Source organism: Coccomyxa subellipsoidea (genome assembly GCF_000258705.1).
Source record: "Coccomyxa subellipsoidea C-169, whole genome shotgun sequence".
NCBI lineage: Eukaryota > Viridiplantae > Chlorophyta > Trebouxiophyceae > Coccomyxaceae > Coccomyxa > Coccomyxa subellipsoidea.
Window position 1 is genome coordinate 1536994 of NW_005178032.1, and position 17758 is coordinate 1554751.

Sequence of the window (17758 nt, forward strand, 5' to 3'; positions counted from 1 at the left end):
GCACAGTTTTCACAGAGGAGAAACAAATTGCATAATTAGATCGAGTATTGAAAGTCAGTAGAGGGCGTAGAAGTAACCCCAATCCACTTGTACTCTTTTTGAGTTCTCTGTGAGTTTCATGTGCACAGGCTGAGCGGCCCCCATGAGACTGCTGCCAGAGGGGAATCTGCCCAGGGGGGTCTATATCTATGGTTAGACATAGGTCTGCAGCGCTCATCATAGCCATAGATCCCCTTGATCTGCCAAGACCCAAGGGTCAAGGCCTAGGCATGTGGCTGCTCAGTCTCAGTTCTGGCACCGAGGCAATAGATCGCAGCTGGAACTCTTGGAGCGCTGCAGTATGACCACTCAACGGTGGGATTGTTTGACCTTACAGATAGAGGAATGCAGACATCAAGGCAGGTGCAGAGTGAGCGCCAGAAGATAGGAGAAAGGGGTGTATTTTTATCTTACAAAGTCCCCTTTCTATAAGGCAAGGATGTACTATACCTTCTTGGATCCAATGCAAGGCGTGCGGTGCAGATCTGGGTCTTCTGTTAACTGACGGCCCGTCGAGCAATCACTGCTGCGATTGTGTTCGCACAGTACTGGACGGTCATGACAGTACAAGACAAGATGAATTCCAAATGACTCACTGTGATGTTTGTAGACTATCAGACGACAGCTGAATGTGGAAGTGGTGTGGATGAACAAAGGGTTGCAGCTGAAAAGCAGTCATACCTGACATGACTTGTATGTACAATGGAGTGGTGACAGCTTCATTCACCTTAATAGTGTTCAATGTACAAAATTACATACTATGTAGGACTGGTACATTCACTGGTTCTCATAGGAGCAAAGAATGCCAAGTGTAACATCAACGTTATTCGAGACAAAGTGCGCCCCCTTGCCAATGGCAACTTGCCATGCTGTTGACAAAATTGCTGATGAAACACGGCCGCAATCCTTCTAAATCAAGCAGAAGCAGAGGCAACCACACACATAAATCTTGAGTCATGGTTAATTTTGGCTACACACGCCGACTGCTTCACTGAAGCATGAAAAGCAGGTCTAACTGGCAGGATGGACAGCACAGAGAAGTGAAGAAGTGTTTGGATGTTGCCCTGCAGCATTGAATCACACAGCTGAGCGATAACTGGAAGAAATTCCAGAGAAGTACCCATCGCAAAACACAATTAAAGACGGCTGAGTGGCTAATGCAGCCTTCAGCAGATGTTAATCCCCCACTAGAACACCCAGCTCTCCAAATTTCTCATGTTTCATTGGCTGGGCCAACTTCTTTGTGACATTTGTTGATTTTGCCAAGGGGAGCAGAAAATTACAGTCGTTCTCCCTCCTCTCTTACTCCCTTATGCCTGCAAGGCTTGCAGTGTGCAGCGTGGCATTCCTTCATCAAAGGTCCTTCAAAGACCTTCAATGAGCCTGAGGTGGCTCCCAAAAGGCCTCTAAAATGTAATAAAAATAGTCAAACACTGGAGCTTTGATGTGAATTGCTCAGTCAAGGCTTTGTGACTGGTGCATTCTCAGCTGTCGCTGCACTGCTCTTCCCGTGGGATGATCCACGGAAGCTCTTTTCCAGCAAGTCCTTGAACTTGGAGCCCGTCAGCACCTGCGCGCATGCGAAGCAACTTGATCAGCACATGCGCACATTCTGCACAGCTCCAGGATTTTGCCACACAGGCATGCCCACATTTGATGCCAAATTTCGCTGTCACATTGCATGTGATGTGCACAATCGAAACTGATATCAGAACTTGTCTTCGACCTCAAACACACTTGCAGGCCAGAAAAACATCATACGCTTGACTGTAAAGCCACTCCTCCAGCCTTTGGAAAGCGTACAGACAGCTGTCAGCGGTACAATGGTGGCCCACAGGGAGTGCATGCATGCTAAGAGCTCACCTTGAGGAAGAGGCCGCGGGCTTCCCACAGAGGCAGGAAGATGCCAATCAGACTCGCCACAATGATGAAGATGAACGCCAGCACAACATAGAACCTAAAGTATCCGATGCTCCAGGTTCCCCCGGCCGGCGCCATCAGGCAAGGCCACAGAATGAAGACTGCGAGGTAGCCGGCGATGGTTGCGATCCAGATGTGTCGCCGGTAGCGGCCGATGGTTTCTCGGTCCTCTTCCACTTCGATGACTGATGGGTCGATCGCGCCGGGGCGAGTCACCTGCGCCGCATGCATGCAAACGCCTGGCTTTTCTATTTTTGAACATTCGATTCAAATCTGATGGTAGTGCACAGGGGCGCGACACCCTTCAACGGGCAGTTCACTTTCTCTTCGCTGCATTGAGGACAATACTGAAAAATGTACACCAGTCAGCTCAATGATTCATGCCCCGGTTGTTGTTGAGAAATAAAAAATCCTCAGAACTGGCATGGGTACCAAATGTTGAGTGTCTGCAAGGGTGCCCCACCCCTTCAGGCAGGCTCTTTGGCACATGCAAAGACCAGGCCAGTTGGTCTATTGCAACATACCACCATGCAACATGATATGCAACATAATACTGCTGAGGGATTGTCAGAAGGAACCACAGAGTCAATGACTATCAGCGGGCCAAAAGTTGAACCGCACCGTGTCCTCTGTCTTGGTGATCTTCTTGTTGAGCTCCTCCCAGTTGAAGGGGGTCTTGTCCGGGAACGCCAGGCTCCCCACAACAGTAATCAACAGAGACAGTCCAAGGGACACCACGTTGCCGGTGAGCAGAGGCATGTTCAAGCCTGTAGTGTCCACTGTAATTTCCCCAAAGCCGATCTTTGCATATGCCAGCCACGATGCTATGCCGCACGCGCTGCCCACCACAGCACCTGCACAAGTAAGATGAATATTTGAAATTATGGCAGAGAATGCATATTCTAAAGGGGCTTAAGTGAGGGTGAATTTGTGTCTCATCAGCAGCACAAAGGACCATTCATGTCATGTTGCATCCTGCTATGTGAAGCCTTCTCTGAGGGCTGACTCCCATGTGACAGAATGCCTCTTGACAGGCAGGTTTGGATTTCCAAGTCAAGGCAGCCATCCAGCAAGGAAAAGTTGAATGCAGATTTGTCAGTGACGGAAAACAGGAGCAGCACGAAAGAGGCCTCTTCCCTCAGTGCATGAGGAGGGTGAGTATGATTAGGTGCAGCACAAATTGGTGATTATTACTCATCAATTAGTCATTGGGGGTGACTCACCGGTGGTGGCGGCCGGGCCGGTGCAGCCGCGCCACACCAGCACAAACAGGAGCGGGGGAACCGCTCCACCGCTGAAAACTCCAATGCTGTTGATCAGCAGCACTATGTTGATGTTGGCAACCTGCAGGAGCGGATTTGAATTCTGAATCACGAACAAAGAAGTGGTTTTCACTGTCAATCAAATCTGTTTACCTGCCAAAAGCGGCGTGGTGCATGTGCAGGCAAACTTCAGGCAACAAACCCCCATGGATCCAGCCCTCGTACATCACTCTTGTCAAGCTACACAGATTATATCGTGCAATATTTAGGCCGCTTCTAAAGGCAGCACAAGACTTGAATAGGAACTTTCTGGGGTAAACCAGTGAAAGCAGAGGAACATTCACCTGAACGACTGTGAGGGCTATGCCCATGATGATGGACCACACCACAACGCCCAACCGTGACACCAGGATCAGCCTCGGGCCCAGCGCCTGTGTAGGACATAACAGCTCCTCTTGATATTTCAGACCAAGTCGACAAGCAGGCGCATCTGTATTGGTTTGAACACGGATGACACAGGCCAAACTCGTGCGTGCACAATAATGTCCCAGACAGAGACACCCCCAGGGAATTCATACAGAACCACCTGACTTCCCCAACACTGCATAGATGCTACAGAGATGCACGTCGCTTGCTGGCAAACAACCTAGAAAGTGTGGGCTCTTTTCCTGCGCCCCAAAATTCCTCCGCTGCTCACAAGCATGCCTTCCACGCTGCGTGTCTGTCTCCCCTGAGCATTTCTCTTCCACCATTGCCCACAAGTAGAATATTGTCTTTCATGACTCAAACTAAACGGGCGTCCCCATGAACCGAGCCAGGACTCTCATTAGGCACCCCTGCTTTGCATGTCCTTCTAACAGATTGAGGTCATCTAAGGTCCTGGGGTCCAGAGAAATAGAATATTTAGGGGACTCCAAGCGAACTTAAACTTCAAGTTATTTCAGAGGAGGTCCTGCGTTATACGAGTGAAGGGAGATAAAGGGTCAGAGAGCCTTGCCTTGGGGTTGATGTACTTGCGGTACACATCGAAAGTGAACAGAGAGCTGATGGCGACCATCTCTGAAGCGCCACTGGAAGTCACAGCCATGAAGCAGATGATGACTACTAGCACCGCGCCTGCCGGCCCGATCAGCACATAGGCCGAGGCCGGCATGACAAGGCCTGACAGCGCCTCTCCCACGCTCAGCTGCATACATCAGCAAAATGTCATTGGCATTGTTACGCCTTTCATGTCGTGAAGACCACAGTATTTAGCTCTGAATTTGAATTGCATGCCTCAAACAAGAGACAGCTCTGCATTATTGATCGAGTTGCTGTGCTAGTGGACTCCACTGCTTCATGTATTGGAGCATGCATGTCTGGTTGCTTGCTAAGGTCTCGGCACACCGCATTGCTGCTGAGAACAGCAGCTTCTTGACATTCTCAGAGTCATGCTTTGTGCCTGTGATGCTTGAGGTCAGGCCAGCATATGCTGCCTTATCATCATGTCAGCAGCAATGAAAATCCAAGTTTAAAGCACTTTGCAAAAATCAACGATGCAAGTTGAGGGCGTACCGGCAGGTTGAGAGCCAGAGCTCCCAGTCCGAGGCAGATTGGCAGTGAGAAGACAATGGCCAGAAACAGAAACGATGCCAGGAAGTAGCCCTGCACCCCAGGCACACATCTACGTCTCAAATCAGCTTCAGATCAGCGCATGTTTTCTGATTTCTGGCAGCTGCAGCGCTCCTTTTGGGAGCAGGCAGTCTCTGACTCAGCCAACATGCTCTAGAATTTCTCTCGACTGATCTGCATATAGTCCAATAAGGCATGCATGGTGCAAAAGAGTGGTGCTTGTACATGAGAGAGATGGAGGCAAGGTTTGGTACCCAGTCATACCTTGGCAGCTGCAGTCGGCTTTGCAGCGATGGCGCTCTGCCAGTAAGACTGGTCCACCTGTCAAAACAGAGAATTTTCCATGGTCAGGACCTCTCTTTCTAGCATCAGCAGTACTCACACATGTACATGCTCTGTACATCCATGGTGCACAACTCATGCTCATGGCATCAACATGGACACATCGCAGTGAAAGAGATATGCAGACATTAAGGAGGAGCGAGCGGCAGAAGAGAAGAAAGAGGGCTGCTTTGCCTTCAGACTTGAAGGCTGCCAGAAAATGAACAAGCGAGAGCACTTGACAGCAGCAAGATCAGCAGGCAGATGCGCACCAGCATTTGAGAGAGGCCGCTGAGGAAGAAGATGAACATGAACTGGATGCCGGAGTCAGAGGTAATGGTGAGGTAGCTGCCATCCTTCTGGTCGGCCACTGGGAAGTATGAAGCCATCTGCACGAGCCTGTCATGCACCTGCAAGCCACAAACCATTCCTGCTCAGCATGCATGCAACACAGGATCAAAAGCAAATGCATGCATGCCATTTGTGAACGCCTGCCATGCACATGCAGGCCACAAATAGCCCTGCCCATCATCTCTGACATGCATGCAGTTGTTCAGCCCACAAAGGAAGTAAATACGCTGGAAACAATGCAACTATGCAGTGCAGCTTGCATGCCTAAAATATGAATACTGGGCTATTTCGTAATGCCTGCCATGCACCTGCATTCATGGACACCCCTGCTGAGTGGCTGAAAACATGCATGCAATTCAGCCTCCAATTGCACCCAGGAAACAATGCAGTGGAGCATGCATGCCAAAAATAACAATACCGTGTTCTTGGGGAATTTCATGATGCATGCAGGTGCTTTGTTTACTTTAATGATCACCCTTGCTCACTGCCTACATAATGCCTGCAGATGCTTTGTTCGTTTTAACAGGTCACCCATGCGCATTGCAAGACTTCAAAAAAGGACAAACAAGTCACAGAAAGTTGACGCATGTCACAACTATGCATGCTATGCATTGGGCCAGAGGAGCTGCTACTCACGTCGTCGATGCCTCCAAAGAAGTTGTTTGGCACGTAGACTTGGAACATGAAGAACACGCAGACCACAAAGATGATGACCGTGTGCATGTAGGACGTTGTGAAGGTGGCTTTCAGGCCCCCCACTGCCGCGTAGACCATCGTTGTGATCGGAATTATGAACGCCATCGCTGCACCGTTGCAACACACACATTATTGAGACTCTATTCCTAATCAAGAAGTACAGGACCTCAACACAGCGGAAATTGCTGCAACACTGCAACAAACACGTATTCCAAGACTGTCACTGCTGTAACAAAACCTCAAGACTTTCTGCTGCAATCATAAGAAAAGACTCTGAGGCAGTGTTGTGAGAAAGAAGGGCATATCTTCACTGCATGGCTTCAGATAAAACATGGCTCTGAGGACTGCAGAGCGATGGCTGCCTTATAGCATCGTGGGACTGGCATGCTTCACTTCGACTGCAGAAAGGCCATGAACATGGCAACCACATGCCCAAACTAGACTGGTCCGCACGGAGGCAATTATAACATTCTACTTGACATCTATTGCGGTTGTTTGAGCACCCCAGCCCCTGTTTTTGCAGCTCGATGTGCATCTGGGCCGGCCAGAACAATGATGCCCCAAATTTTTCAGGTGCTCCTCTAGGTTGGGCGGACTAACAAGGAAAAGGAATAGGTGACTCACCATAAGAGTTGACTCCTGTGAGAGCGTTCACCACGGCGACGCAGCCTTGCAGCATGGAGGTTGACACCAGCAGATTGGTGACCACCGCAAACACAAAGAACACCTGCATGCCCACCAGCACGCCTTTTGCATTTCTGGGCATAATAAAGATTGTCTTTGCAGTCCTTGTCTGCTGCATATTCGCGTGGACAAGTTGTGCTCTTCTGCACGCCTTTGCATGCAACCATGGCAACACCATAGCATCTTCAATCTGATGCGAGAATGGCCGCCAGCTAAAGAAACATTCCCTTAGAGCAACTAGCTGTAGGCTGAGCAAATGTCATGAATGGCAGAGCATGGTCAAGCTGTGTTCTTTGTCCTGCCCTAGTAAGCAAGCAAATATTCATGTGTTCTTACTAAAAGCCAACAATCCATACATCAAAGAGCGGAGGCAGCTCACCACATGCGACGCCTTGCCCCACTTGACCTCCACTATTTCCAGCATGGTGTGCGCGTGCGGCGCTCTGTACTTGAGCTCAAGAGCCACCACAGCAAACAGCCACACGCACATCGCCCCAGACACAATCCTGCACATCCATTAGACGATTTTCAACTTTTAGTATCACATGCTGTTCCTGCCAAGAGGCAAGGTGCGTCTGCAGACAAGCTGCAGGTAAGGGCCGCCAAAATGTAATCCCTTGATGGATTCGCCAGATCCAACTTAGATCAAGACCCATTCAACCCCTGGGATGGGGCTCAGTACTCATACGTCCTATTGACCCCCGGCAAATACCCTGATTAGGAAGCCGAGTTAGTGCACTTTGTCAAAGAGATTCCCTTGAAGAAATTCTATAAAGCTTACTCTAAATTTGAATATAAGTTTAAACTGTCAGGCTGTGCACAATTGAAAATTTATAAGGCTGCAGCATGCGTGCATCCAGGCAAGCGCAAAACCTCTGGCATAGTGCTGCTTGGCTCTGGACATTCCGCCTTTCTGCTTTGTCTGAACTGCTGCAACACGGCACATTTGCCATGAAGATGAAGCAATTGGGTGTATGCTTCCGCATGCATGCGCCACGCATGCAAGATGCTTGTTGCTGGTGCACGTATGCAATATGCTTATTGCTGGTGTAGAAATCTGCAGACAGGGCAGGCAGGACCCACCAGTAGGAGCCTGTGGCGCCATAGAAAAAACCGTAGGTGACACTCTGCAGGAGGATGGAGGCCCAAGTCCAGTGGCTGACGATGTCCACAGCCAGCAGCCCGGTCCCTATGCTCCTGCCTGCTGTATTGAACTGGGAACGAAGCACAGATGTGGTGATGGTTGGCCTATTCGCTGCATTAGATCTTACAAAGAACGAAATCCAACGCAAAGCCCAGCATCGGCTTGATCAAGTCTGGGCAATGCCCGGCAAGGTCAAGGCGTGATCAAGGGGCTGAGGATCATGCCGCAGGATTGGGCACTCACATGCATGATATTTTAAAATTGCAGTTGAAGGCGCACTTGTTCAGAATTGTAGACCGCTCCAGAGTATGTGACATCCACCCAGACCAGCAGGATTGCAAGAAGTGCAAACAACGCCCCGAAGCACAGGACAATGGCCCAGCCGGCAGCCTGAAGCCATTTGTATTTTTATCAATACACTCTCACTGTTCACGCCACAAGCAGACACTGAGCACGCATGGTCCTAGGGTTTCAGGTCTAATTGCCTTGATCTTCTGTCAGGAACAACCAATTCTGGTATATCGGTCATCATCGTTCATTTTCGTTATTCCAGGCGTCATTAAGATACTAGACTCCTAGAAAAGAAATTCCGCCGGACCACTGTTGCATAACCCCATATGACGTCAACCCCCATTCAAAGATGCCAGAAGCCCCTACCTGCGGCAAGAGGAAGTCGCCTGTGAAGAATGCGGTGGCTCCATCATACTGATGTAGACCAAAAATATTGACCTCGGAAGCGTTCAAGCTCCCAGGTGCAGGAGGAGCTGACATGCCGCGGTTTCAAAACCAGCAGAGCTGGACACGGAAGCACGATCCTATGCTCAGCTGAGCTGAAGAAGTTCCGTAAAATTCAACTTGGTTGAAATCTTTGCAGATCGGTGCTTTATGAATTCCATTTTTCTTTCCAAATATCACGCAGAATTTTCGGCCACCTGAACGGCCGTATACGTTCAAGGGAAAGGTTAGTTGTCATATTAATTGAGATCAGAACATTCATGCCAATACTTATTATTTAATACTCGGAAGCTATGACTCTCAGAAATACTGGAAGAGACACCCTCTGACAGGCTTCCGAAGGCGTTGATCTAGGCCCCATGGGGTTTGCATACGTAATCAGCCTGGTTCTTGCTGTGGCCTGTGCTGTGATCGTTGGCCTCGTCTATAATGTCCCGGAGTTTTCAGACTTCCGAGGTGCATTGTACCTAGGAGGGAAAGAGCAGGCTGACTTCAAGCCACTGGGCCATGGCCTCTACAAGATCGAGATCTTCTGGCACATGACACCCTTCCACAACGAGGTGAGCCTTTGTTCGCTGCTTTGAGATTAATTGCATGCGTTTTGCGCTGCGCCATCGTAAAGGATATAATCAGAGCTCTGAGAAGCACCACAGAGAACTGAATATCGCATGTCTAATGGCAGAACCTGGACTTGTATCTGATCAACGAGGACAAATCCTGGTATCTATCGGACGCTGGCGGATTTGATTCCTGGCTGGATCCGCACGCCAGCAGGATCGTGAAGGCAGTCCAAGCAGTCATTCCGCCTGGGCAGAAACTCACCTATGTCATTTGTGAGCCCCCCTTGGCATGCTAATGTGCATCTTGGCAAAGTCACCTTTTCCACAGTCAGACCTTGGCAGTAAAGCTCTCTATAAGTGCTGTGCACTGAGTCCCTTGGCATGGAGACCCCATCTGTTGAAATGCATGCAAGAAGCCTGCCATGAATAGAATGCATGCAAGGAAGGCTGACCCTGTCCAAATGCTCTGCCTTCAGGTGTGCAAATCTCCTTCTCTAAATAGCTCTGCCAAGCAGCTGAGATCTGATCGGATTGCAAATGCAGTGACACATGGGCACCTGGATCATGTGGGCGCGATAGAGCCACTCATCAAGGCATACCCAGACCTCAAAGTGATTTTCCACGAGACAGAGGCCCCCTTCCTCCTGGGCACTGCCCAGCCGAGCTGCTATAACTACAAGCCAAACGGCCTCAGCGCAGGCTTTAAGCTGCTCATGCTGCTGAAGCTGCTGCCGCCTTATGTGCAGTACAAGGTGCGATCTTGGCTCAAGATTTAACTCAGTTGCAACGCATTTGTGAACTAAGATGCCGGGGTGGTGGCGTGTTTGTTTGTCACAACACATGTGGAACTTCATGTGATTGGTATGATTCCCGTTTTGCAGAGGAAGCCAGGCTGCAGCCATCCTGGGCTGACCTGGCATGTGGATTCAACTGTGTTCACAAGTGTTTGATTGACACCGTATCTCTCTGTCTGTCCTTTCTTTGTTTGCGGCACCTTCGCATTGCGCATGAGGTTCAATATGCCCTGAGGGCATGTCTGCTTGGCTCTGCTAGGATCAGCAAGAACCCTCAATCGAACGGAGAAAGAGCCCATCATGACCGTGATCACGGCAGGTCACCCCTGACAAAGTTTGTGGATGCAGATGCCAGCAAACAGGAGTCTCATTCTGGAGGGGCCGGAGGGGGACTTGTCAAAATACGGCGTGCATGATCTCAGCTTCACACATGCGCCAGGGCACTGCAGAGGCCACGTGGTGTATCACCACAAGCCCTCAAACTACATGCTGGCTGGAGACTTCACAGATGTTCTGCAGAAGGAGGATGGCGGCTATGCTCTCAAGACAATGTGTGCCACAACTTGCAACATCACCGAGGCGAAGGAGACTGTGTGCAGGTGAGTTTGGTCATTGTTGAGGCTGCCTTGAGGTTGCAGAGTTTGACATTACTTTCAGTCGGTGCTTGTTGGATCCTAATTGGCCCAGAACGGGGCAACAGCTGCCAGATTTGGCCCAAATTTGGGGTGAAAATACCTCGATCAAGAGGTAATTTCTGTCAGCCAAGACCCCAAGAAGATGGCCTAAGCAGACTGCAGACGATGCTAAGCTTTTCTTTCACTTGACCATCCTGCAGCTTGCCATTTGAAGTAGGAAAGCATTGCTTGTCTTCTGACAAAGCCTCAGAGTTTGCAAGTTCCCCTGCAGTGGTTTGCCCTGCAAGTTGTGGGCACAGTAAAGCAATTTAAAGGGTGACTGTGTGCAAGCAGGGTGGTCCATGGCATGGATTACAAGCTGCTGCTGCCCTACCACGACGCCAGGAAGTCTGGCTGGACAAAGGAGGAGCTCATACCACTGGCAAAGGAGTACGCCGGTTGTTCATGACCACCTGACCAGAGATTTCAAAGCGCCTTGTTAGTTCGGCCTGGCTTTCATACATGCGTTCTTACGACGGAAAGAGGAATGCAGACAGCTTTTCCAATGCAAAACAGTGAGGCTCACATAGTGAGGTGTCCCCGCCATGTGCCTGCTGATGTCAGCAAACTGATGACAGCAGCTTGCAGGCTAAACCATTCTAACGCGTGCCACAGTGTGCGCTTGCAGCTTGTGCTGTTTATTTTGCGGAGGGGTCAAGTGATAGTGCCTCTTTACTGTTGGGCACATCCACGGGTTAACAGCACTGCAAATGGCTGGCTTGCACAAATGGATGCCCTCAAATGAGTCCCAGTTATTAACAAACCTTTTCTGTACAGCCTGATGATTCATATTTGATCTCGATTCTGACACTCATTATCATTGACAATGACTCCTCGCTGTGTTTGTTAATGAAGTGCAGCTCACAGCTGTTTGACATTCTTTACAAAATAGAGTGTAATCAAAATCTTATTTGAGTACCAATACTCTAGAGATGTCTAGCCAACAGAAGATGCACCAGCCAAGCACACGCATGCATGACTCGCCGCAAATGACAGGGCTCCCAATCAAATGCACAAGCCAAGAAGCCGACACCAACCCACATACCCAGCTGAAAGCAGCCTAAGCCTTCAGCGAGGGCCTGCCCAAAATAAATTTCAAAGGAATTAGATAAAGCTTTTAGATAAAAGCTCTTGAGAGGAATGCAGACATCAAGGCAGAGCGAGCACCAACAAGATAGGATTCGGCAGCAGCGAATCACGCGCGCAGCTTGCGGATGGCGGCGGCGACCTTTGATCTCTGGTCCTCGCCTGCTCCGCTGTCTCTCTCCTCTTCTGGGCCGGGGCTGGGTACGAGCGAATCGAGGCACCAACGCCAGCCGCACCTGCCCGGCTTGCCGCCTGCAGCAACCCCAGCATAGACCGATAACCGGACAAACTCACTCGTATGCATTGGATTTGGAAAAAGATAGCGTCCTTTCAGAGAGACTCAGATTGTGATTGCATAGGAGCAAGGGCCGATATTTCATGAGACTTCCTTTGTCGTGACTCTTTGCGTATAGAATGCAGCTGTCTCGTTGGACTGACTTGACTTGCATAGCAGGACATCGTTGCAGCGTTACTCAGCAGTGCAAGCAAAAGCATGTGATGCCAGTGACTGCTGTCCTGTTAAGCGCGACACCAGGAAGGTCTCCGTGGAGTGATCTGAACTGGACATGAACAGCGTCACACGCTTCCGCCTGAGCTTGAGCGCATAATGATGCGATGCAAAGGAAAGAATATAGACCTTAAACACACCACGCGGCCATCTTGTGCAGCTGCTCTCAACAACCCAAAGGCAATGCACAAATACTTGCATGCACTCGATTGCTTCAAATGACCAGGGATGCCCTTGCACCTGGGGAAGAGCCGGTGTCAGTGCCGGTGTTGACCCAGGGGCAGAAGGTGCGATGGAACAGCAGAGGGTCAAACGCCTGCACCGACTTCGCTCCCCTGGGCGAGAAAGGGTCCGCGATCGGCGGCGACGGCTGCTGCGGCTGCGGCGTCGGAACCTGAACATGGCCATCAGACATGCTTGCTTGTGAGAACATGCAACATATCGTCTAGTGAATAGGCTTGAAATCAGTATAAAGGCCATCACAGAGCCATGGTGACCAGAGATACGGTAACACCCTCATGCATACAGCAGGGCGCTTGTGCAAGAAAGAACACTCCTCCAATTTCACGCATGTGATACAAGGATTGCATAATGATGAGCTCACCTCGGCAGGGAACGCCATTGGCAGCGGCGCAGCCGCCCCCGCCGCAGCCGGCAGCACCGGGAATGAGAATGAGTTATCCCCCTTACCACTCCCCTGCTGCTGCTGCTGCTGTGAAGACTGCCCCTGCTGCTGTAAAGGCTGGTGCGACTGCTGAGAAGAATTTCTGGCTCTCTTGCTGGGCGGAGGCTGCACGTTTGTTGTGTCTGCGTCGCCTTCTGAGCGCTCAAAAGGGCGCTTAGTTATCGGAGGCGCGCCGTTTGCGGATGCGGCTGATGCCTTTGCTTGCAACGCGGGGAGGCCAAACACTGGAGACGGGGTGTCTGCAGCGTTGGAACAAGCTCTTCAGCGCTAACTGTCAGTACTGGCAATATTGCATTGTCCCTCACTATCAACGCTCAACCAGGCACGATCAAATTACACCATGTATCAAGCATGCATGCAACATTGCCATGGTATCGAGACCACATGACGCATCTCACTCATCTTGACATCCTCAAGGGGTCTGCAACCAAGATTGCCTGGATTGTTTGTTGTCATTCTTGTCTGCAGCATTATTTAAAAACTAAGCCTTACCACTCTGTGACCCAAAGGGCCCTCCATCGCCGTCGCTGGTCCCTGTTGGCTGGGCTGCAAAAGTGGACAGCCCAAAGACAGGCGACTGGGCAGCAGCCGACTGCCCAAACGGGCCTGGGGTGGATAAGCCCCCGATGCTGAGTGATGGACGACTTATGGATGCTTTAGGAGGAGTCGACGAGGAAGGGAGCGGCGGCTGCAGTGCAGGGGTGGATGAACTGCTAATAGGGGTGGGCGCGCCGAAGGAGAGGGGCGCGGGCGAGGGTTGGCCGAAGGGTTTTCTACCCCCGGGGACTTGCGGCGCGGGGCTGGGGGTCGGCACGCCGAACGCAAGGGGCGTCATGGAAGCTGAGCCGAAGGGGCCTGGGCTGCTGCTGCTGCTGGGTGGCGCCTGATCTGGCGACAGGCTGCCCCCGGCGATTGTCTTTGACAGGTCCACGCTGCGCGCTGCGACTGGCGGGGACCGGTCTCTCCCGCTCAGGCCTGCATACAAAATTCTTCGCTAAGCACCAGCCATTGGTGGCTGTCTGCTAGAAATCGTAGCTTCGCACCCTGGCCTAGGAGAACTTCAAATTCCACAAAATCTAAAAAGAAGAGAGATGCTAATCATGACCTGTACCTTTTCTAGACACTATAGGAGATGGCGAGAATCACAAATGAACATGGTATTGGTGATCTTGAAGTGAGCAAATTCTCAATGTACATGTCGTGTCCATCGGAATGCAGAATTCAGACCAAATCCACGACATCGGTCCAACCATGCATTCATCAATCCAGACGAGTGATCCTCAGCGAAGGCAGAGCTGTGTACCTGCAGTGATCAGCCGGCTGCCCGACCGGGCAGCGGGCACCATCCTGGGCACAAAGTCCCACAGCCCGGCACGCGCGCCGCACATCTCACAGCACAGAGCAGCGCCTGTCGCATCCAAAACGGCGTCCCCTCTGTGGTTGTCCCGGCCGATTGACCCTGGCGCGGAGGGCGAGCCAGCTGACCTGGCGGATGAGTCAGCGTGGATCTGGAGGACCTCCCAGCCGCACAGCGCCAGGAGCCTCTGGCGCCGCGTGAACTCCGGCGTCCCTTGACCTGAGGGATAATCATGCAAGGAAAATTCTTGGATTTGCACGGCAGTCATATGCGTAGTACAAAGGCCAACATCAACATTGATGACCATGAAGGAATGTTATGAGTGTGATCTACATTACATTACAGGAGGGCTCGGCAAGGAGGGCTCAGCAATGATGGTGTATGAGAGTGATACTCAGGGAAATCGCTTTGGTTCAACGCGTTCATGTGAAGCAGCAAGCCATAGCACGCGTCGTTATTGTGCAATGCGAATGCCAACAGTGGCGCACATGCAATGCCGGATGACGGCTGCTGGCTGCCCACAGCTCCGCTGCTCATGCTGGGCTCCTCTGGCTGTCTGGCTATCTCAAACCCCTGGAAGCTGCCATTTGTGTGCACCCCGTTCCCCGCGGCCGGTGAGCACGGCGAGTCTGGTACATCTATCTGCAGCCTGGGGCCTGCCCTCTGAGGTCCTTGCACTAGCAGCTGCTGTAGCCGCGACCTGCAAACAATGAAAAAGATATTCTGTCGCTAAATCACTGCTCGGAGCATTGTGCGAGAGCACGACGCTGAGCAGCTGTGTGCTCCTTTTAGCTGTGGACTTTGACCTGCACCACATGCATGAGGATGCAGCAGAGTAGCTAGCACGAGGTTGGTCTGCTCCTCTAAAAGCCGAGGGTGCTGCCATCAACCAACATCGAGAAGGATAAGGTAAAGCCAGATGGGAGGAAGTCACACACAGATGAGAGACAGAAGCACTTCAATGTGCTCAGGGATAGCCCATGTCATCCACCCAGTGACTTTCTGCCTCCTCAGCCGGCTCTTAGTGTTTCCTTGATGTTCATCACGAGCAGCACCACAATCAGATTTTCATCAAAAGACCCCTATTCTATGCTCTGGTTGCTCACCTCTTTCTGTTCTGCTCAAGAGTCCTGCCAGCATATGGCTAGGGGCCTTCAGAAATTGAGGCCCATCCAGATGAGGCTGCACATGTCAACTGGCTGGAAAACATGAGCAAAGCGAGACATTCAGGGCTGTGCCATGTTCCCGAGCCAGTCAACATCTGCATCCTGGCCTGGGACTACCCAGACTTCATTGGCCCCCTTGTGACTGCCATCAGATTCTGTCAAACAAACAAGGACATGCAAAGGAGCACACCTGCGGGCGGTGTTGATGCGTGCATAGGCGTCCTCGGAGACCGGCGGCAGCACATTCAGCCGGCCAAGCGCCGTCGCGCGGTCGGCAAAGCCGGCAGCCACAACCGACCTGCAACCAGACAACTTTGTGAGAGCTGCCTGCTTCCCCTCAGGACCCAGACTCGCCGAACAGAGTCTTGGAGGTTGCACAGCCTGATAGCCTTTTTTAAGGGAGACTTGCCAGACAAACCTAGCCACCCAGCTGGAACCGCGTCATGCATGCACGCACTTCAATTGCAACGCTGTATGCAGGTGCTGTGAAGTGAAGAAAGCAACGAGTGGCGAGCTGCAAGGTGAGGATGCTCTGCGATGATTCGGCAGAGGACAGACCGGTCAAGAGGAGGGAACTGCGCGAGAGACGGGTCGCAGGCCGCCGTCCGCCAGGGGCAGCCGCTGTCGTGCGCCGATGCCAGCCGCGCCGAAAACTCCCGGCCGATCTGCATGCAGCAAATTTGAATCCAAGTTCAATAGACTTGGAGCGTACATTGAAACCATACAGCTGGGTTGTATATCCCCACATCATGCTGTCTCGACCGTCCGCGTAGGTGGCTCTTAGCCAATTGCAGTGAGCCGCATGGGTGTCTATGCAAGTGCATCTCGAGTGGTAATACTTCCACGGTTCTGGAGGTATCGTCAACAACAAGCAAAGTTCTAGAAGTGTGCATACATCACAAGTTGTGTTGATCTTTGCTGTGGGAAGGAGTTTAGGGTAAGGGAGCACCTCTCTGATCTCCTCTGGCGGCAGTGTCGGCGGCAGCGGCAGACTGAGCCTGGCTCGGCAGAACTGCACATGCAAATAAGCTCATGTTCACTTTCTACATACATTCACGTCCTGGACCATTCTCATCCCAATTAACTCCTTGATAAGAGCTGAAAGAATCCAATCCATACGAAGCTGGCAAATCACCAGCATTTGCATGTCAGAAGTACAGTGCGGTCAAGCCGAAAGGAATGAGATGGTGCGCACCTCGCAGCTGAGCATGTCCATGGAATGGTTGACCCATCCCCTGCGTGCGCACTCCACAGGGCCAGCGCCAGCGGGCTTGCAGAACCAGGTGCTGGATTTGAAGCTGTGCAGGCGCCGCAGCAGGTCTCCCCGGTCCCATGTCCTGCAGGGGTGGTGGCTGGCGCCTGTGCAGCAGCGACCAGATATCACCAGCTTTCCCTGACTAATAATATTAGACAACCATCGCTCCGTTGCAACACTGCAATGGCTTGGATGTTTATACAGACAACATGCATGTATCACAGAGGTCCAGGCTACAAATTAATACCAGAGCTCTGTGATGCGTTTGCAGGGTATCAAAGTGCTCATTGTGGTTTTACACAATTTTCACCTGTGGCAGGACTGTTGGTAGAACCCTCTGATCTGCTGGTCTGCCCCTTCAAAGATGGCAGGTAGACGAGTGCGTCCAGAGCCTTTCGAGCCCTTTCAGCGGCATTTTCCATGTTCGTCCCCTGATTCATACAAATAATTATTGCAGGTGCGATGACTTGCTATCTGTACAGCCTTTGGTTGTTTGTGACATACCAAAATCCCATCAATCAGCCATAAGTGACACCGAATCGTGGGACTCAAAGTGGCTTAAGGCTAACAAAAGGAGCCTGTAAATATCTGTTCCATAAGCATATTTGTCTTTCATTGATATATTTTGCGAGCAAACGTATTCTCATGCTTGTCCCATGCTTGTAACCATGCAAGCCAGAACAGGACACTCCAGCTAGTCTTCCTGCGAATCACCGTCCTCTCAAGAGCAAGGGGAGCTCTAGTTATAGATCGCACAGAGTCTGTAAACATTGTAATGCTCTAATGCAGACAGGAGCACCATGATTAAACTGCCGTCTTCTCGGTGAGATGGACAATCTGATGTTGATCTGCTGAACACCAAAGCGGTGTGACGACGGTGTACAGTGTGCCTAGTATTAAGAGATAAGAG

General features: G+C 51.2%; 3 protein-coding genes across 3 annotated transcripts; 1 reads left to right on the plus strand and 2 right to left on the minus strand.

The window, feature by feature from the left end:
* Positions 1-10: 10 nt before the first annotated feature.
* Positions 11-9042, minus strand: COCSUDRAFT_48033 (hypothetical protein). The gene is made up of 15 exons (XM_005646515.1): positions 8686-9042; positions 8308-8418; positions 7968-8098; positions 7264-7390; positions 6825-6927; positions 6141-6307; positions 5426-5563; positions 5097-5153; positions 4776-4865; positions 4246-4407; positions 3566-3652; positions 3183-3303; positions 2581-2813; positions 1903-2175; positions 11-1609 (listed from the first exon to the last, which is right to left on the minus strand). The coding sequence occupies exons 1-15, from the start codon at positions 8797-8799 to the stop codon at positions 1499-1501; spliced, it is 2025 nt and encodes a 674-aa protein (XP_005646572.1). The 5' UTR covers positions 8800-9042; the 3' UTR covers positions 11-1498.
* On the plus strand, positions 9015-11708 carry COCSUDRAFT_53940 (Metallo-hydrolase/oxidoreductase). Its single transcript, XM_005646516.1, has 5 exons — positions 9015-9323; positions 9446-9596; positions 9867-10075; positions 10466-10716; positions 11086-11708. The coding sequence occupies exons 1-5, from the start codon at positions 9123-9125 to the stop codon at positions 11198-11200; spliced, it is 927 nt and encodes a 308-aa protein (XP_005646573.1). The 5' UTR covers positions 9015-9122; the 3' UTR covers positions 11201-11708.
* A 278-nt stretch (positions 11709-11986) lies between these two features.
* COCSUDRAFT_43018 (zf-C3HC-domain-containing protein) lies at positions 11987-17270 on the minus strand (the record flags this gene model as incomplete). The annotated part of the gene is made up of 11 exons (XM_005646517.1): positions 11987-12129; positions 12626-12779; positions 12990-13112; positions 13858-14045; positions 14374-14646; positions 14916-15127; positions 15784-15891; positions 16152-16258; positions 16543-16605; positions 16789-16952; positions 17159-17270. The coding sequence occupies 11 exons, from the start codon at positions 17268-17270 to the stop codon at positions 11987-11989; spliced, it is 1647 nt and encodes a 548-aa protein (XP_005646574.1).
* Between the last annotated feature and the right edge of the window lie 488 nt (positions 17271-17758).

What these genes read in the sequence shown, in the direction of transcription:
- COCSUDRAFT_48033 (XM_005646515.1), bottom strand. Translation starts at nt 8,799, where the DNA reads ATGTCAGCTCCTCCTGCACCTGGGAGCTTGAACGCTTCCGAGGTCAAT. An exon ending in CTCTGGCTCTCAACCTGCCG is followed by an intron (nt 4,408 to 4,775) that starts GTACGCCCTCAA and finishes TGATGTATGCAG; the next exon opens with CTGAGCGTGGGAGAGGCGCT. An exon ending in CGGCCCGGCCGCCACCACCG is followed by an intron (nt 2,814 to 3,182) that starts GTGAGTCACCCC and finishes TTACTTGTGCAG; the next exon opens with GTGCTGTGGTGGGCAGCGCG.
- COCSUDRAFT_53940 (XM_005646516.1), top strand. Translation starts at nt 9,123, where the DNA reads ATGGGGTTTGCATACGTAATCAGCCTGGTTCTTGCTGTGGCCTGTGCT. An exon ending in GAAACTCACCTATGTCATTT is followed by an intron (nt 9,597 to 9,866) that starts GTGAGCCCCCCT and finishes TTGCAAATGCAG; the next exon opens with TGACACATGGGCACCTGGAT. An exon ending in GCGAAGGAGACTGTGTGCAG is followed by an intron (nt 10,717 to 11,085) that starts GTGAGTTTGGTC and finishes GTGTGCAAGCAG; the next exon opens with GGTGGTCCATGGCATGGATT.